The sequence below is a fragment of the Heterodontus francisci genome, chromosome 32 (genome assembly GCF_036365525.1).
Source record: "Heterodontus francisci isolate sHetFra1 chromosome 32, sHetFra1.hap1, whole genome shotgun sequence".
NCBI lineage: Eukaryota > Metazoa > Chordata > Chondrichthyes > Heterodontiformes > Heterodontidae > Heterodontus > Heterodontus francisci.
The window spans coordinates 10,341,608-10,360,133 of NC_090402.1; the positions used below are offsets into that span (position 1 = coordinate 10,341,608).

Below are 18,526 nucleotides of genomic sequence, written 5' to 3' on the forward strand. Positions count from 1 at the left end.
ATCTTAATATATAAAGGTTCAATTTTTTTTTAAGTGGCTAATGTTGAATTTTAAAACATATTTTTATTAATTGCTCAGTGTTTAAACGAGTGAGATGTGTTTGTGTGAATGCTATCCATTGTTGGGAAAAACAATATTGCTGTAAAATGGCTTATTCAGTTCAAAATCCGACCAGTGGACAAAACTATACATAGACAACAGATTGTACCGTGCTTTGGGACTGTTGTTTTATTTTGAAAAGGAGGGTGCCAGTTCTTTACTCAGCTGCTGTGATTTCAGAGTGGCATTGCCTGAATAGTGGTGTCTCTGGGTCTGTTTTAGTGCTCATTCAGAGTGAGATTGTAGATTAGGTCCCCTGGAATAAGTGTTTGGGTCACCACTTTCTTACCATGAGAGTCACATCCTGTGGTCATTTGCAGTGTCTGATGTCCAGTGTGGTCTCTCTTTCTGATGGTACACCTCTCGTTGACCATGCGATCTGAGCCTCTGTAGTTATCCTGCCCTGTGCCATCTCATCAGTCTCTCTTACCGACACTCTACCTTTCCTTCACCTTCGTGAATTTTGCTGGTGTTCCTCCTGCCCCCTCTTCCCCTCCTCACTCCAGCCCTGTTGTCCATTAATTTGTAAAGTTGCGACTCAAATTATCCACTATCTGAAAACTTCTACCTGAATCCATCATCTGCAGTGTGGTCCTTTCCAACTCCAACTCTTATCTCCATTCTCACACTTTTTATCTTCATTCTCACTCTCCAGTCTCACTGGTGTCCTGTACTTGGACCCTTCCCTCTTTACCTAAATTTTCTCTGCAAGAAAGGTAGTTGAATGGTGCAAGCTTAATGGGTTGAACAGTGAGTAGTTGTGATCTGGAATGCGCTGCCTGAAAGGGCAGTAGAAGCAGATTCAATAGTAACTTTCAAAAGGGAATTGGATAAATACTCAAAGGGAAAAAAATGACAGAGCTATGGGGAAAGAGCAGGGGAGTGGGATTAATTGAATAACTCTACCAAAGAGCTGGCACAGGCACAAAGGCCCAAATGGCTTCCTTCTGGGCTGAATTATTTTATGATTCTATGAATGGCCTTCTACTGTTCAGACACTTTCTCACCTTCACATTTAGAGTAGGAGGCTCATGTGGAGCATAATTACTGGCATTGACCAGTTGGGCCGAATGGCCTGTTTCTGTGATGTACATTCAATGTAATTCTGTGACTATGCAGCTTTGGAAGGTTCGGAACATCGAACAAAGGCACTGCCACGCTCTGAACTGAAAATGCATTGTTAGTATATTGCTTTTTTTTTTCAAAAACAATGTAATCTTTCTTTGAACCTAAAGACCACTTAATGGCGGATGAATGAGGGTCGAGGATAGAGCTTAATAATCTTAACATGACAAAATAGTTTTGCAGACTGGTGGCAGTTTGCATCTCAAGGGCTTATATCATGAAATTAATTTTGCTGAGAGACGTTGTGATTGGTTCTTCCGCTAATCTGCTGGTGTTTTAAACACTTGGAGCTGTTTTTCTGAGATGGTAATAATTTCATGCAGATAATTTTTTTGGTCTATTAATATATTTAATGCGCGCACACGCACGCCCCTCAAACAATAGATGCTGTGATGCTTAATGCTGCAGAGATAAATTCTTTTAAGGAGATTGTTTAGTGCTTGACAATTGCAGATGGATTAGGCAGCTGAAACACTTGCCCTGGATTTCGCTCTCCGCTTTCCTCTTCCCGGATCAAGGTCAGCTGCATTGTCAGCGTTTTTAAAAAAGACTTCTGTCCCCTCGACACGTTTAACAAAATGACTCTTGTGTTAAAAATTCATGCTTGGGTTTGGAGCAGATTTCATGGCTCAGAAAGGGAGGTTGATGGGGAGAAAGGGCAACTCAGAAAGAGAAAATGGAGGGACGGCGGTGGGGGGGGAAGGGAGACTTAGGAAAGGGAGGATGAGGAGGAAGGGCGACTCGGAAGGAGAGGATGGAGTGCATGAGAGGATTGGAAAGGGAGATTGAGGGAGAAGGAAGACTCAGAAAGAGAGGATGTGGAGGAAGAGAGAATTGGGAAGGGAGGAGAAGGAATAAAGATAATCAGGAAGAGAGGATTAGGGAGAAGGGAGACTTGGAAAGGGAGGAAGTGACTGCAGGGGAGTTAAGGATGCATTCCAAATTTGCCTATGTAAGAGACTGCTAACGTTAAACTGTGCATCTTTCTTCAACTAAACAGTTTTGTTTTCTGATACTGGAACATGTAGCTACTTCCTGGGAGCCACCTCATCATTTGTTTGGATTCACACATCAAATCTCCATCTGAATTCTGTGCCAGGGTTGGTGGCGGGTTGCTTGAAAAGGACCAATGATGGGCTCATGATGCCACTCTCGGCCCTGTAGGTTGTGTTGTGCAGTTTTCAGCTCCAGCTGCTTGAGGTGTTCCTGAGTGCTGGCTCAACTTGACAGATCTTAAACAGAGCAGTTGCATTAATAGCAGTCTTTTAGATAGTTTCAGTCAAGGAAAGTATCTTGTTAAACTGGCACACTCAGCTCAGGGCAGAACCATGTGTTACTGTATCTCCTCAGCAGGTTCTGGAACAATATCAGCTGTTTGTCGAATTTTACAGCACATTTGAGGCCATTCACTCTAGTGTGCGCCAGCCAGGTATCCTCTTGCTTTGCCCTTTCTTTGTCTAAGTAAAAGAACCCAACAAAGTGCAGGCAAGACCCCACTGGTGTATGTTACTATATACTCTAGACTTAAGGCAGAAATGGGAGCTGGTTTTCGGGACATTGTGACTATGTGCTGTGAAATCCTTCCACAATTAGACCAATATCCCATGCTCACTTTGTGGTTAACAAGACTTCATAACTATCCGTTAGCTTTTCTTCCCCCCTTGAGCTAATGATCAATGAACCTATAGGGACTTTATAACAACATCTTATATTTATGTAGGATCTTTAATGTCGCAAAATGCTCCAAAGTGCTTAACAAGAGTATTACCTTTAAAAAATGTTTTTGACTGAGCCACAGATGGAGACATTAGACCAGGTAACCAAACACTTGGTCAAAGAGGTAGGTTTTAAGGAGTGTCTTAAAGGAGGAGAGCAATGTTGAGAGGAAGAGGTTTGGGGAGGGAATTCCAGAGTTAGGACCCAGGCAGCTGAAAGCACGGCCCCCAAAGGTGGAGAGCGGTTAAAATCAGGGATACGCAAGAAGCCAGATTTTGAGGAATGCAGAGGTCTTGGAGGATTGTAGGGCTGGAGGAAGTTACAGAGATAGGGAGGGGTGTAGGGGCTGGAGGAGGTTACAGAGATAGGGAGGGGTGTAGGGGCTGGAGGAGGTTACAGAGATAGGGAGGGGTGTAGGGGCTGGAGGAGGTTACAGAGATAGGGAGGGGTGTAGGGTCTGGAGGAGGTTACAGAGATCTCGGAGGATTGTAGGGCTGGAGGAGGTTACAGAGATAGGGAGGGGTGTAGGGGCTGGAGGAGGTTACAGAGATAGGGAGGGGTGTAGGGGCTGGAGGAGGTTACAGAGATAGGGAGGGGTGTAGGGGCTGGGGATTACAGAGATAGGGAGGGGTGTAGGGCTGGAGGAGGTTACAGAGATAGGGAGGGGTGTAGGGGCTGGAGGAGGTTACAGAGATAGGGAGGGGTGTAGGGACTGGAGGCGGTTACAGAGATAGGGAGGGATGTAGGGGCTGGAGGAGGTTACAGAGATAGGGAGGGGTGTAGGGGCTGGAGGAGGTTACAGAGATAGGGAGGGGTGTAGGGACTGGAGGCGGTTACAGAGATAGGGAGGGATGTAGGGGCTGGAGGAGGTTACAGAGATAGGGAGGGGTGTAGGGGCTGGAGGAGGTTACAGAGATAGGGAGGGGTGTAGGGACTGGAGGAGGTTACAGAGATAGGGAGGGGTGTAGGGGCTGGAGGAGGTTACAGAGATAGGGAGGGGTGTAGGGGCTGGAGGAGAGTACAGAGATAGGGAGGGGTGTAGGGCTGGAGGAGGTTACAGAGATAGGGAGGGGTGTAGGGGCTGGAGGAGATTACAGAGATAGGGAGGGGTGTAGGGGCTGGAGGAGGTTACAGAGATAGGGAGGGGTGTAGGGGCTGGAGGAGATTACAGAGATAGGGAGGGGTGTAGGGGCTGGAGGAGATTACAGAGATAGGGAGGGGTGTAGGGCTGGAGGAGGTTACAGAGATAGGGAGGGGTGTAGGGGCTGGAGGAGGTTACAGAGATAGGGAGGGGTGTAGGGACTGGAGGCGGTTGCAGAGATAGGGAGGGTTGTAGGGGCTGGAGGAGGTTACAGAGATAGGGAGGGGTGTAGGGGCTGGAGGAGGTTACAGAGATAGGGAGGGGTGTAGGGGCTGGAGGAGATTACAGAGATAGGGAGGGGTGTAGGGCTGGAGGAGGTTACAGAGATAGGGAGGGGAGGGCGAGGCCATGGAGGGATTTATTAAGGAGGCACCGCCTTCAGGAAAAAGTAAATAAAACCTTGCATTGATATAGCTCGTTTCACAAGCATAAGATGTCCCAAAGTGCTTTACAGTCAATGAAACATTTCTGAAGTGTTTTAAATTTTTAAACTTGTTCATTCTCAGGATATGAGTTATGTAGGCAAGGCCAGAGTTTATTGCCTACTTCCCGTTACCCTTGAGAAGGTGGGACTGAACTGCCTTCTTGAATTACTGCAGTCCATGTGGTGAAAGTAAACTGACAGTGTGTTAGGTCAAGAGTTGCAGGATTTTGACCCAAAGACAATGAAGGATCAGCGATATATTTCCAAGTCAGGATGGTGCGTGACTTGGAGGTGATGATGTTCCTGTACAACTGCTGCCCTTGTTCTTCTAGGTGGTGCAGGTGGCAGTTTTGGGTGGTGCTGTCAATGAAGCCTTGGTGACATGTTGATGGGTGTGTAGTCACAGTGGTAATTTAGTGCAACACAGCAGCCAATTTGCACACAGCAAGATCCCACAAAAAGCAATGTGAAAATGACCCAATCATCTGTTTCAGTGATGTTGGTTGAGGGGTAAAAATTGGTCAAGACACTTGGAAGAACTCCCCTGCTCTTCTTTTGGGTAGTGCCATAGGATCATTTACATCCACTTGAGAGAGTAGATAGGGCCTCAGTTTAATCTGAAAGGCAGCATCTCTGACAGTGCAGTACTCCTTCAGTGTTGCACTGGGCATGCCAGCCTAGATTTTGTGCTCAAGTATCTGGAGTGAGACTTGAACCCATAATTTTCTGATTCAGAAGTGAGAGTGCAGAAGAAGAGACGTTGAGTCACAGCTGACATCAACTTATTAGGGTATGCCTGGCACCGGTAATAATGAGTGAGATAGACTGTTGGAGGCTACTTCTGTTGCTTCTGATTTAAAAATAAACCTTTGGATGAAGAGAGTGTGTCTTCCTCTACCAATAAAAGTTATTTCTAGAAGACATATATTGAGACTTTAGAGAGGGTACAGCACAGATTCACTCGGAGGGTGCTTGGTATGAATCACAGAATTGTTACAGTTCAGAAGGAGGCCATTTGGCCCATCGTGTCTGCACCGACTCTCCAAAAGTGCAATTCATTCAGTTAAGGAAAGACAAAGTCTTTGGAAAAGGGGGCCTTCTTTCATTAGAACAACACAGGTTGTGTGGTGATTGTTATGTTTCTGCCGGGTTGCTGGATATAGTATGTTTATCTGATTTATCTCAGAACGATGCAGATATCACACTTGTATTAAACCACCAACTGGTTTATTTACAGCACTTTAAAATATATTAGTTCTTACACGATCCCAGTACAATGTATCCTCAGAGCAGTGTGTTTTATTTTGCTGTCGAACCTTCTAGTTTCCGTTTTCACTCTTAAGTGATCAAACACAGTGAACACAGATAAGTGGATAAACTAATACAATAAAACCCAGATCAATCAAACGCTACAATGATAATGAAAGACATGTTTAAAATTGTGGAACAATGGAACAGGGTAGAAGCAGATTGCTTCCAGTCGTTGAGGGGTCAGGAGCGAGGAGCCAAAGATGGAAGATTAAATGTAAGAGATTAAGTGCAGGGAGCAGGAGCATCTTCTCACAGAGAGAGCATTGTGAAGCTGGGAGATTCTCTTCCAGGGTTAGTGCTTTAGGCCGAAACTATCTGAACATTTGGAATTAGATTGGACAGGCAGATGAGAGAAGTGGGATTGATAGGATTTGGGAACAGGGCAGGTTGATGTGATTAGGACATTAGTTGGCTCATGTTGGGCGGAGTTGGGGGGTGCATTAAAGCCAACAGAGGCTGATTGGACTGCCTGTGTTATAATTTCTTGGTATTTTTCTGTATTTGGGACAAAACACAATCTGTTAAGCTCCTTTGGCTGTTTCTGTGGCGTTCCGTGCCAGGAAAAGGAACAGCTTATTACTGCAGAAATGCAATGAGATTTACATAAGCTGATTGTGGCGCAAAACACTTTGGCAGCTGTGTTTCCGTGCAAAAAAAAATAAGACATCTGTCACCAGTATACGTCTTACTAAAGAGCCAAAGCAGGCAAGAAATCCTCCTCTCTCACAAAATCTCCCCAGGTCTACTGATTTGTGGGGACCAATGTTCCCTTCCTGGGAAAATTCATGAAAAGAAAATCATGGAGAATTCATGGCAGCTTTTCACACTCAAGTTAAAAATCCCCAGTTTCTGGACAGGCTTTATTTCAGGCCCTCGTGCTGATACTTAGAGCCTGGGAAGTGCCCTTGAGACATTTTACTACATTAAATGCGCTATATAAATGCAAGAAAGAAAGACTTGCATTTCTGTAGCACCTTTTCATGGCCACAGGACATCCCAAAATGCTCCACAGCCAATGAAGTAATTTTGAAGTGTAGTCGCTTTTGTGATGTAACAAAACAAGGCGGCCAGTTTGCGCACAGCAAGATCCCGGATTCATGACTAATTGCTGGTCAATGGTATTATATGTAATTCGGTAACAGAATTGCTATTGAACAGCATATCACAGCTCTATGTGACTGCCTGGTTAAATGGTACATTGAAGAATTTAAGACTTTTTTTCTGAATGGGGATATGTCAGGACTTAAACCCACAGTTTTTATCCACATCCTTATGCATTGCCTTAGAAATTGTGATAGTGTGCTGGAATGTCGACCTTGCGACAAAGATACTCCCTTCTGTTCGGAGGCAAGGGACTTTATGAAGGAGGAATCTGATCCACTCAAAATGACAGAGCTGCAAGTTCGTTTTCACCCGTGGTCAACCAATATTTGTTTTGTTTTACTTCCTTGCTTTCCCGTCTAATTTCCTCTCCTCTTCTGAAGATGGTGATTCAAGCTGAGGTTTGGTTCCATGAGATCCAGCAGCTCTCTCGTTCCTCACCCAAACGACTAGCCTTCCGGTATGAACCTGGCCCAGTTCTGTCCATGACACTATTCAATAGGCACATGTGGCTCATTGGGATTCCAGATGTGGCCGATTGGGAGTGCACATGTGGCGAATTGTATTTCTGATTTGTAAATTAGAAAATTAGGAATTAACATGGTTGTTGGGCATGTGATCTCAATACACCTATTCACATAGTGCATGAAGGTGACCTTTAACCTTTTTGTGCAATTGTTGGTAAAAGCGTAAAAACAAAGACTTGCATTTATATAGCACCTTTCATGACCACTGGACATCCCAAAGCACTTTACAGCCAATTAATTACTTTTGAAATGTAGTCAATGTTGTAATATAGGAAACATGGCAGCCAATTTGTGCAGCAAGCTCCCACAAACAGCAATGTGGTAATAACCAGGTAATCTGTTTTTGTGATGTTGATTGAGGGATACATATTGGTCAGGACACTGGGGATAACTCCCCTGCTCTTATTTGAAATAGAGCCATTGGATCTTTTATGTCCTCCAGAGAGGGCAGACTAAAGGCCTGCTTGGGTCTGCAAATGAATCCCGACCCGAGCCTGACAGAACCACTTCTGACCCGAGCCCGGCCCGGCCCGAGTCCTTTCACTTTTTTCCCGTACCCGACCCGACCTGGCCCGGCCACTGGAATATAATCAACTTTATTGAAGAGGTTGTGCTCTACCTTGGGTGGAATCGCTCACTGCAGACTAGTGCGGAGTGTTTCCCGCCTTGATGTCCTGGCTGTCACTGTGTCCGACCCAGCTCACCCGAGCCGAGCCCGAATGCCGGACCCGGAACAGAGACCTGACCCAGCACTTTGTCGGGTCCCATCGGGTTCGGGTCGGGTACCATGCTCTAGGGCAGACGGTGCCTCAGTTTAACATCTCATCTGAAAGATGGCACCTCCGACAGTACAGCACTCCCTCAGTACTGCGCTCGAGAGTCAGCCTTGATTTTTATGCTCAAGTCCTGGAGTGAAGCTTGAATCCACAACCTTCTGATGCAGTATCTTTGAAACTAACAAACAAAAGCATTGAAAGGAAATGAAAACACACAATTTTTTGAATGGCACTATGATTTTTCTTCCCTGTGTTTGCTTGGAGCAGCAACCAGGAGATTAGTCCTCAGTTCCTGGAAACTCCAGGACAGTCTTGGAGAGTTGGCAAACCAATTCTGCATCCACGAATTAGCAGGCTGACTGGAAATTTGAGTGGAAATTTGGTTCCAATTTTTATTAAAAATGATGTGACTTGTTCCATTTATCACCTCGGTTCCTCTGTGTGTTGCTGCCAATCATTCCTCGATTATGTGTGATTTTGTTCTCTCAGCCCAAACCTGCTGGGAGCTGGCTGCAGATTGACTCAAATTTATTCCAAAATTGATTATCAGAAAGTTGTGATCTTCACCCACCAAAGTGAGATGTTTCAAGCTAAGTTCCATAATTGGAAAGGCTAGTAGTGCCTTAACTTGCCAGAGCATCCAGTTTCCCCAATGCATGTCCTGTTGAACTTGTATTGAACCTTGATTCGACCCCTTTTGGAGTACGGTGCTCAATTCTGGTCTTCATATTATAAAAAGGAGGTAGAGGCATTGGTGAAGGTGCCAGAAAGATGTACAGTGATGATACCAGAACTGAGAGGTTATAATTCTTTTTATTGATTTTATTTTGAGATACAGCAATGAAACAGACCCTTTGGCCCGCCAAGTCTGTGCCGACCAACAACCACCCATTTATACTAACCCTACAGTAATCCCATATTCCCTACCACCTACCTACACTAGGTGCAATTTACAATGGCCAATTTACCTACCAACCTGCAGGTCTTTGGCTGTGGGAGGAAACCGGAGCACCCGGCGAAAACCCATGCGGTCACAGAGAGAACTTACAAACTCCGCACAGGTAGTACCCAGAATTGAACCTGGGTCCCTAGAGCTGTGAGGCTGTGGTGCTAACCACTGCGCCACTTTGCCGCCCAATTGCCAAGGAAAACAGAAGACTGAGGGGTGACCTGATAGAGGTCTTCAAGATTATGAAAGGGTTTGATAGGGTGGACATTGAGAAGATGTTTCTACTTGCGGGCGAGACCAAAACTAGGGGCCATAAATATAAGATAATCACTAATAATACAATAGGGAATTCAGGAGAAACATCTTTGACCAAAGAGTGGTGAGCAAGTGGAACTCGCTACCACCAGTTGAGGTGAAAGCATAGATGCATTTAAGGAGAAGCTGGATAAGCATACGAGGGAGAAAGGAATAGAAGGATATGGGGTTTGATGAAGTTGGATGGGAGGAGGCTCGTGTGGAGCATAAACATCAACTGGACCTGTTGAGCTGAATGGCCTGCTTCTGTGCTGTATGCAAAAAAAAACTTGCGATAAAGAATGTCTTTTAACAATTCTCTATTTCCTAACTTAGAACTTTTCAGGAAATGACTAGAGTGCAAGATGGCATCAAGTCTTCCCTGGCCCAGAAAAGTAAGAAAGTGGGTTCGCACTGGTCCCCATCCAGGACTAATTCTGCCTCATCTTCAGGAGTAAAACAGACTGAGAAAATGAAGGAGTTTGGTAGGTACCCGTGGCATCACTGCTGTTGGGGGTGTCTTTGGGAGAAGCCATGGCCCACAGTCATTATACAAATCTGAATCCAAAGGGAATCTTTGTCACTTTTAAGTCGACCTTATAGTCGATAAAGGTGGAGCTTCCGACATAAAAGACGAGGAAAATAAAGACCATTGGTCCATCAATCCTCATGCAATCTTTAACCTTTAAATTCTTTTAAGTGCCATTGTTAGAAATGGCAGCCTCATCATACTGGGTTCAAAGAATTGCAAGTTGCATTTAGACAGAGTGTTATAAAGAAAGACTTGCATTTATACAGCGCCTTTCACAACCACCAGCATCTCGAAGCACTTTACAGCCAATGAAGTACTTTTGAAGTTTGTATTATAAGAAACACAACAGCCAGTTTGCACAGCAAGCTCCCACAAATAGCAGTGTGGTAATGACCAGATAATCTGTTTTTGTGATGTTGATTGAGGTAGAAATATTGGCCGGGACACTGAGGACAACTCCCCTGTTCTTCTGAGAAACAGTGCCATGGGTTCTTTTACATTTACCTGAGCAGGCAGTGGAGCCTCAGTTTACCATCTTATCCAAAAGCCGGCAGTGCAGCACTCCCTCAGTACTTCACTGGAGTGTCAGCCTTGATATTTATATTCAAGCCATGGAGTGGGACTGTGAACCCAGAACCTTGTGACTCACAAGCAAGAGTGCTACCAACTGAGCCACAGCTGACACAACACTCCATTGTTAAACTCTGCCATCCCGCCAGGTGAAAACGCCAATGACTGGCGTTATCTCTCTGCCCACACGCTGTCACGCTGCTTTCTAGTTTTAACTCTTGTATTTTCACTAACAGGTTACCCGCCTGGCATAAGAAGATGCCAGCCAATCACGAGTGACTCCCTGGAGACAAGGAACGGTGCCTCACTCACTGGGAAATCTCATTGGAAGAAAAGGCAGTCACATGACCCACAGAGGCTGCGCTCAGGTAGGTCAAAACTCCAGTTATCATTGATTGAATACCCACTCCGGAAAACCCTTCTTATTACAGGGAAAAACTCGGTTGTTTTTTCTTAACTAAAGAAAAACTCTTGCAATTTTTCTTTCTCCATTCCTGAAGGTGCAAACTAATTTTCAGCTACAGATGAATATCTTACCCAACTCCCTTAAGGACACTCTTTGGGAGGGATAGTGATCTGGAACAGAAACCCCATTGATTTAAAAAATAAAAGCTCTCGTCAGCCTAGGACAGGCTGAGACCCCATCTGAGCTCTCAGAAGATCCCATGGTACTATTTTTGAAGAAGAGCAGGGGAGTTCTCCCTGGTGTCCTGGCCAATATTTACCCCTCATCCAACGTCACTAAAAACGGATGATCCGGTCATTATCAAATTGCTGTTTGTGGGAGCTTGCTGTGAGCAAATTGGCTGCTGCGTTTCCTACATTGCAACAGTGGCTACACTTCAAATGCACGTCATTGGCCGTAAAGCACTTTGGGACGTCCTGGGGTTACGAAAAGCGCTATATAAATGCAAGTCTTTTTTCTTTCTAAGTTATAATTTTGCTAAACAGCACCGCCTTGATCTTGTAATTATGATTTTTTAATTTGATAGGTATTGCTGAACACAACTATAATCGCGTGAGTGCACAGTGTCCCAGAAGCTCTGGTCTCTCCTCAGCTCAGAATGGAAGGGTAAGAATTTACTGAAGCTTATGATTGTGTTGTCATGCAAGGCATGAATGCCAAGAATGAGGCACATCAACTTTGTCATGAACATTGATTTTTAATTGTTGTTGGAGCGAGGAAATGACTTGTTAAACAGATCAGCCGGGGCTGGAAAAAAATAAAATTACATACTAACAGACATCGAAGGTGAGGAAGCGCATTCCAGGGCCTGCTAAGGAGGATACAATCCACAAGGGCAGGAGTGGTTAAACCAGCTGGTCACATGATTAACTGACTGTTCCAGGGTTTTCTTTTAAACTGGCCACAGAGAGTTTGAACTCAGAAAGACTGTTTGCTCCTGGACTGAGAAGATCTCTCCTGTCTGCTCCCATCTCTTTCTCACAAGCCACTGAATCCACTGAAGACATATGAACCCCAAGAGAGAAAAGTCTCCTACAGTGAACAAGGTTTATGAAGAGTAGTGGGCCCCAATGAAAAGCAAGATCTACCGATAATCAAGGACTGTACAGTGAGCTCGAAGAACCGTATCAAAAACTCTTCAGATGTTGCCTCAAATGTTTCTACTTTATTTTTCTTCTGCTCTTTTCTGTCTCAGTTTGCATATGTGTATCGTGTATACATACTAGCGTGGGTGGGTTGCATAGCCGTAGGCGTCTACCGAATTAGAGTTTAAGTTCAAGCTTAATAAATTTCAGCATTTCTTTTTTAAACGTAAGAAAATCTGTTTGTGCTGTTTTCTTTGCCTTAGAATTGGAAAGCGGTGAATAAGGATTCACCAAGGGGGAGCTAAAAACATAGTGTGTTTAAAATTAAACCCTGTTACATTAAGACCAGGTGAAGGCTGAGAAGGACCCCTAGACACCTTTCTCACCTGGTCGTAACAGTGTTTACAGTATAACTGGGATATTAGGAGTGAATCTGATTGTTTTTCTGTCTGTTTCTCTTTCTCTCCCTCTCTGCCCATTGAAAGAATGTCAACAGGGCCTTTATTGACCGATTACTCCCATTTTCTTTTGCCAGAATGTACCTTGATGTCAAGATGGACCTGAGCATCAAAATGTACCTGTCCTTTTTTTTAAATCCCGAAAGCTGATGGGACTCTCTAGGGTAGAGAGTTGCTTATTGCACAAGGCCAGCTCGCACTAGGCACAGCGATTGAGCTGGTGATACGCCTTTGCTGCAGCTTGTGACACCCGCAGACCTGTTCACCGTTTATCGGTGAATGTCACAGGTCAGTCACTCGGATCCAGACATTTTTCCCCTTCCCATCTAAAGCTACTTGTGGAAAATGGGTCAAAATCGTCCAGTAGCAATGAGGAAAAATGTCAGCCCAGGTTTTGCTGTAATGGGGGATCGACGCAGCATACCCTGTGAGGTACAGAAATAGAAATGAAGAGAGGGAAAGAAAGTTTGGATTGAGAGAAGGAGAGACAAAAAAAGACAGAAAGGAAAAGGAAGTAAATAAATGTAACATTTAAAGGGTGAGATGCCATTTTCGTGAAGCTAATGGTGGAATGGTGCAAATTGGAGAGTAACATGCGGTAATTCATAATTAGCAGGTTATCTCTTCCTAGCCATGGGGGTTGTGACCTATTTGCACATTTTTTCAGGAAATTTCTGGGCTATTGTCACTCACTGTTGAAAGCAACATGCTCACTCAGTACACAAATGTAGAGAAAATGACTATTAACTGTCAGCTGATTCGCTGCTTTCAGTTTCTTTTACCCCATCCTGATTTCTCTCACTGCATCATTGGTGGCCATGCCTTCAGTTGTTTAAGCCTTAAGCTCTGTAGTTCCCTGCCCAAACCTCTCCATCTCTCTCTCACCTGCTGAACCACATCCTTCCTTGTACATCAATGGGATATAAGTGTTAGTTATGGCTCAGGGGGTAGCATTCCCGCCTCTAAGTCAGAGAGTTGAACACAAAAGTCTCAGCTGTCACTCCAGTGCAGTACTGAGGGAATGCTGCACTGTCAGAGGTACCACCTTGCAGATGAGATATTAAACTGAGGGCGCTTCTGCCCTCTTAGGTGGCTATAAATGATTCCATGGCATTATTTCACAAAAGAGTTACCCTGAACAATATGTACGCCTTGATCAACATCATTAAAGAGACAGATTATCTGGTGATTATCAGATTGTTGTTTGTGGGAGCTTGCTGTGTGCAGATTGACTGCCATGTTTCTACATTACAACAGTGACTACGCTTCAAAAGGACTTTATTGGCTGGAAATGCTTTGAGATATCCAGCAGTTGTGAAAGGTGCTATATAAATCTTTCTTTTCTTTAAGGTGCTCCTCAAAACCTTCCTCTTCAATCAAGCTTTTGGTCACCTGTCCTAATATCCCCCTTATGTGTCAATGTCAAATTTGTCTGATAATACTTCTGTGAAGCGCCTTGCGATGTTTTTACTATGAGGCGCAACATAAATGCAAGTTGTTGTTGTTATTTTAAAGATATTTAATTGAATGGTGCTGAAGGTAAGAGTTTTCCCTTTCAGCCCTCGGACAAATCCAGACCATCAACCAGCACCAAGAATATCAAGGAACTGGAAAAGGGAAAAGATGACCCTGTTACTCAGAGGCTGGCCGAGCTGATGAAGCAACTCCAAGAGGAAACCGAGCAGTTAAGGTGAAAGAAGGCTTTCTGTTTGAAGCAGAGCCCCAGCTTATTAATCGCAAGTGTATCTCCAATTTCTCTTGAGATGATGGTCCTGGGTCAGTAGGGCAGGATTTCACCGAGGTGGAAATAAACAGGAGACACTACAAAGCAGTGGTAGGGTGGCTCACAGACAATAGCAGGTGGGAAGACCTGAGCGAGAGGTGACTCCTATGGTTTTGAGCTCCTGAGAAAAGGTGAACTAGATTTGGCAGGGGAGCAATTTTAACCTAAGTTGCCTGTTGGGAAACTATGGGATTGGGTGCGACTCTGGTTTTACCACTGGTAAACACTGATCCTGTGATAAAAACAAGAAAGTGCCGGAAATACTCAGCAGGTCTGGCAGCATCTGTGGAGAGAGAAGCAGAGTTAACGTTTCAGGTCAGTGACCCTTCATCAGATCCTGTGAGTTTCCCAACTGGTGAGTTAGGTATTAAAATTACCCCACTGGGGGTCAGTACAGTGATTTCAACATCATATGTATCTAGAGAGGCAGAAGGTGTGAAGAGTCCTAAACATCCATGCTAAACGATAGTTAATGGAGCCCTCTGCCAATGTTCATTACACTAGCTACTAAAGTTATACTTCAATCACTCATAGCCGCTGTCACCTCATTCATTCATTTCCATGCACAAGCATTTCCCACAGATAATTCTCAGACATTTGGAACAGAAGATGTCATGCTTTCTCCTGTGACATCCTGCTGCTACCTTGTTTATCTTGAAAAGCCTTGTTGCTCTAAGATCTGACGTTTGGTTATTAACCCTTAACTCTCCAAGATGTCCAGACGAATATAAGGAATAGGAGCAGGAGAAGACCATTCGTCCCCTTCGTCCGCTATTCAATATAACTGTGCTTGATCTTCTACATGAACTCCACTTTCCTGCCCTATCACCATATCCCTCGAGTTCCTTAGTGGTGAAAAATCTATCGATGTTATTCTTGATTATGCTCAGTGACTGAGTATCCACAGCTCTCCAGGGTAGAGAATTCCAAAGATTCACAAACTTCTGAGTGAAAAGATTTCTCCTCATCTTCGTCCTAAATGACCGACCTCTCATTTTGAGACTATGACCCCTAGTTCCAGACTGTCCAGCCAGGGGAACCAGCCTCTCAGCATCTACCCAGTGAAGTGGTCTAAGAATCTTATACATTTCAATGAGATTACATCTCATTCTTCTAAACCCGAGAGAATATAGGCCCATTCCACTCAATCTCTCCTGATAGGACCCGCTCTCTCATCCCATCTCTCATCTCATCGTCCGGCATCAACTAAGTTTTATTATTCGCTGCAAATTAGAAAGAGCTGAGAAGAAAAACCTTTGGAAAAAAATACTTCACTTTGCGGGAGTTGAGGGCAGGGGAGAGCACATCACCTGTGTCTTGTTCCTCCTTTGATTTTATGTTATTTATTTCCGTGACATTGCAATCCATTCCTCCTGACACATGTATTGTCTTGTGGATGTCCTAGAGGGGTCTTCGCACCCCCGTTAATTTGAAGAAAAAGAAAGCAGAATGCTTGTTTTTCACTATAAGATGAAATGAGCTTCCACTTGCTCGGACTGAGACTTATGGTGAAAGCGTGCCGGGGTTACGGTGAGAGTGTGCCGGGGTTACGGTGGGAGAGTGTCAGGGTTACGGTGGGAGAGTGTCGGGGTTACGATGGGAGTGTGTTGGGGTGGATTGGGAGAGTGTCGGGGTTACAATGGGAGTGTCGGGGTTACGGTGAGAATGTGTCAGGGGTGGGGTGGGAGTGTGTCGGGGTTATGGTGGGAGTGCGTCGGGGTTACGGTGGGAGTGTGTCGGGGGTGGGGCGGATGTGTGTTGGGGTTATGGTGGGAGAGTGTCAGGGTTGCGCTGGGAGTGTGTCGGGGTTATGGTGAGAGTGTGTTGGGGTGGGTTGAGAGAGTGTCGGGGTTACGGTAGGAGAGTTTCGGGGTTATGGTGGGAGAGCGTCGGGGTTACGGTGGGAGTGTGTTGGGGTGGGTTGGGAGAGTGTCGGGGTTACGGTGGGAGAGTTTCGGGGTTACGATGGGATTTGTCGGGGTTACGGTGGGAGTGTGTTGGGGTGGATTGGTAGAGTGTCGGGGTTACGGTGGGAGTGTCGGGGTTACGGTGAGAGTGTGTCAGAGGTGGGGTGGGAGTGTGTCGGGGTTATGGTGGGAGTGCGTCGGGGTTACGGTGGGAGTGTGTCGGGGGTGGGGCGGATGTGTGTTGGGGTTTTGGTGGGAGAGTGTCAGGGTTACGCTGGGAGTGTCGGGGTTACGCTGGGAGTGTTTCGAGGTTACGGTGGGAGTTTGTCGGGATTACGGTGAGAGCGTGCCGGGGTCACGGTGAGAGTGTGCCGGGGTTACGGTGGGAGAGTGTCAGGGTTACGGTGGGAGAGTTTCGGGGTTACGGTGGAAGTGTGTCGGGGGTGAGGTGGGAGAGTGTCGGGGGTGGGGTGGGAGTGTGTCGGGGGTGGGGTGGGAGTGTGTCGGGGTTACGGTGGGAGAGTTTCGGGGTTACGGTGGGAGTGTGTCGGGGGTGAGGTGGGAGAGTATCGGGGTTACGGTGGGAGTGTGTCGGGGGTGGGGTGGGAGTGTGTCGGGGTTACGGTGGGAGAGTGTCGGGGGTGGGGTGGGAGTGTGTCGGGGTTACGGTGGGAGAGTGTCGGGGTTACGGTGGGAGAGTTTCGGGGTTACGGTGGGAGTGTGTCGGGGGTGAGGTGGGAGAGTATCGGGGTTACGGTGGGAGTGTGTCGGGGGTGGGGTGGGAGTGTGTCGGGGTTTCGGTGGGAGAGTTGCGGGGTTACGGTGGGAGTGTGTCGGGGTTACAGTGGGTGTGTGTCGGGGTTACGGTGGGAGAGTATCGGGGTTACGGTGGGATTGTGTTGGGGTTACAGTGGGTGTGTGCCCGTGTTATGGTGGGACAGTGCTGGCAATTTAGAGAACTGTGCCAGACGGGATGAGAATTTTCAGTTGCAGTGTGCCTTTGATTAAAAATAATCTATCTGAAATTTATTTACCCTTTCTTACCTCTCCTTTACCCAAGTTTCCACTGCAGGCCGCACAGTTCCCTGAAAGTAGACTCATCAGTGGAGCTGAAGAGATCTTCCACAATCAGCCCGGTGATAACTGAGACCACCAACTATCCGAGCAGCAACACGAGAAGGAGAGCAAGTGTAGAGATTTCTCTGGATGGAAGAGGTACAGATTATGTTTAAGTAGCCTGGAGCTGGTATCTCCCCTCACAATATCCTGTGCCCCCAATCCCCTGGTTAATGCTGGGTGGGGTGGGATGGGAAGGGTGGTCATGATTTCCCAGCCCTCTGATTCCACTATTGAGTGAGGCTAAGTGATTCATCTGCCTCAGTTTTTCTTTTCTCTATCTCTCCACTTAATGTAAACACCGAAATCACCCTCTGTGTGGCTAGGCTAACTCTGGAAGTCAAAGGTCATGAAGCTTTGTCCAACCAATCTGTCGTTTGGAATATTGCCAACCATGTGTGGTGCTACTAGGCTGCCTGAGGCCCACTTTCTCGGGGATGGTATTTACGTCAACACTTGTGCCTTGATGTTGCTTCGACATTTTAAAGGAAGTAACCAAACGTGGGATGGAAAAAGGCCATTTGACCCATCGATCCTTCCCTTTCCACCATTCAGGTCCAATCTATCCTTCTGTGTACTCTACCATTTAATCTGTCGAGGGAAGGTTCTGTGGAATATTTCCCACACCGTCAAATTTAATCAGTCAAAAATCCAGAATATTTATTGATCTCCGTTAATCAATCTGATGGGGTTGTATCTGTAGGAGCAACAAGCACTTTAATTTGGGGAAATACCCTTTTATCTGTTTTATTTTAACATGGTTTAATTTTCTATTTAATTTAATGGGCTGTTTTTCCTAAAGCAACTTCAGGAACAAACCATGAATTTAGAAAGAATATAATAATTTATTATATACTAGAAAAATTGACTTTAGAATGAAACAACATCTTGGGTTTATGCACAATTGCTTTCACAATAAACCAACATCTTTTGAAATCACAAAATGTGTAACCTTTTGGCAATGAACTGTCTACCTTAGACTAACCTCATAATATAAGCACTACTCATGGTTGGCTTGAGCGTGTCAGGAAGGTTCCAAATATTTGGATAGACTCTGTTGTCGTCTAGCATGGCTTTCTCTTTTAGTCAGATCTCTTGCTTCACAGGCAATCTGAAAACCTGCATTGAGACATGACATGGTGAGGT

The 18,526-nt window shown here is 45.5% G+C and overlaps 1 protein-coding gene across 15 annotated transcripts in view; it reads left to right on the plus strand.

Moving 5' to 3' along the window:
* LOC137347622 (centrosome-associated protein 350-like) overlaps positions 1-18,526 on the plus strand; it is a 157,807-nt gene that overhangs the window by 76,052 nt on the left and 63,229 nt on the right. For all 15 annotated transcript variants that reach the window (XR_010968980.1, XR_010968981.1, XM_068012197.1 and 12 more), the window contains 5 exons: positions 9,800-9,948; positions 10,802-10,933; positions 11,558-11,637; positions 14,134-14,264; positions 17,325-17,479. Coding sequence is in view for 13 of the 15 variants with exons in the window: in XM_068012197.1 (XP_067868298.1) it covers positions 9,800-9,948; positions 10,802-10,933; positions 11,558-11,637; positions 14,134-14,264; positions 17,325-17,479 (647 nt within the window). In the remaining 2 variants the exon portion in view is untranslated. The remainder of the gene's footprint in view (positions 1-9,799; positions 9,949-10,801; positions 10,934-11,557; positions 11,638-14,133; positions 14,265-17,324; positions 17,480-18,526) is intronic.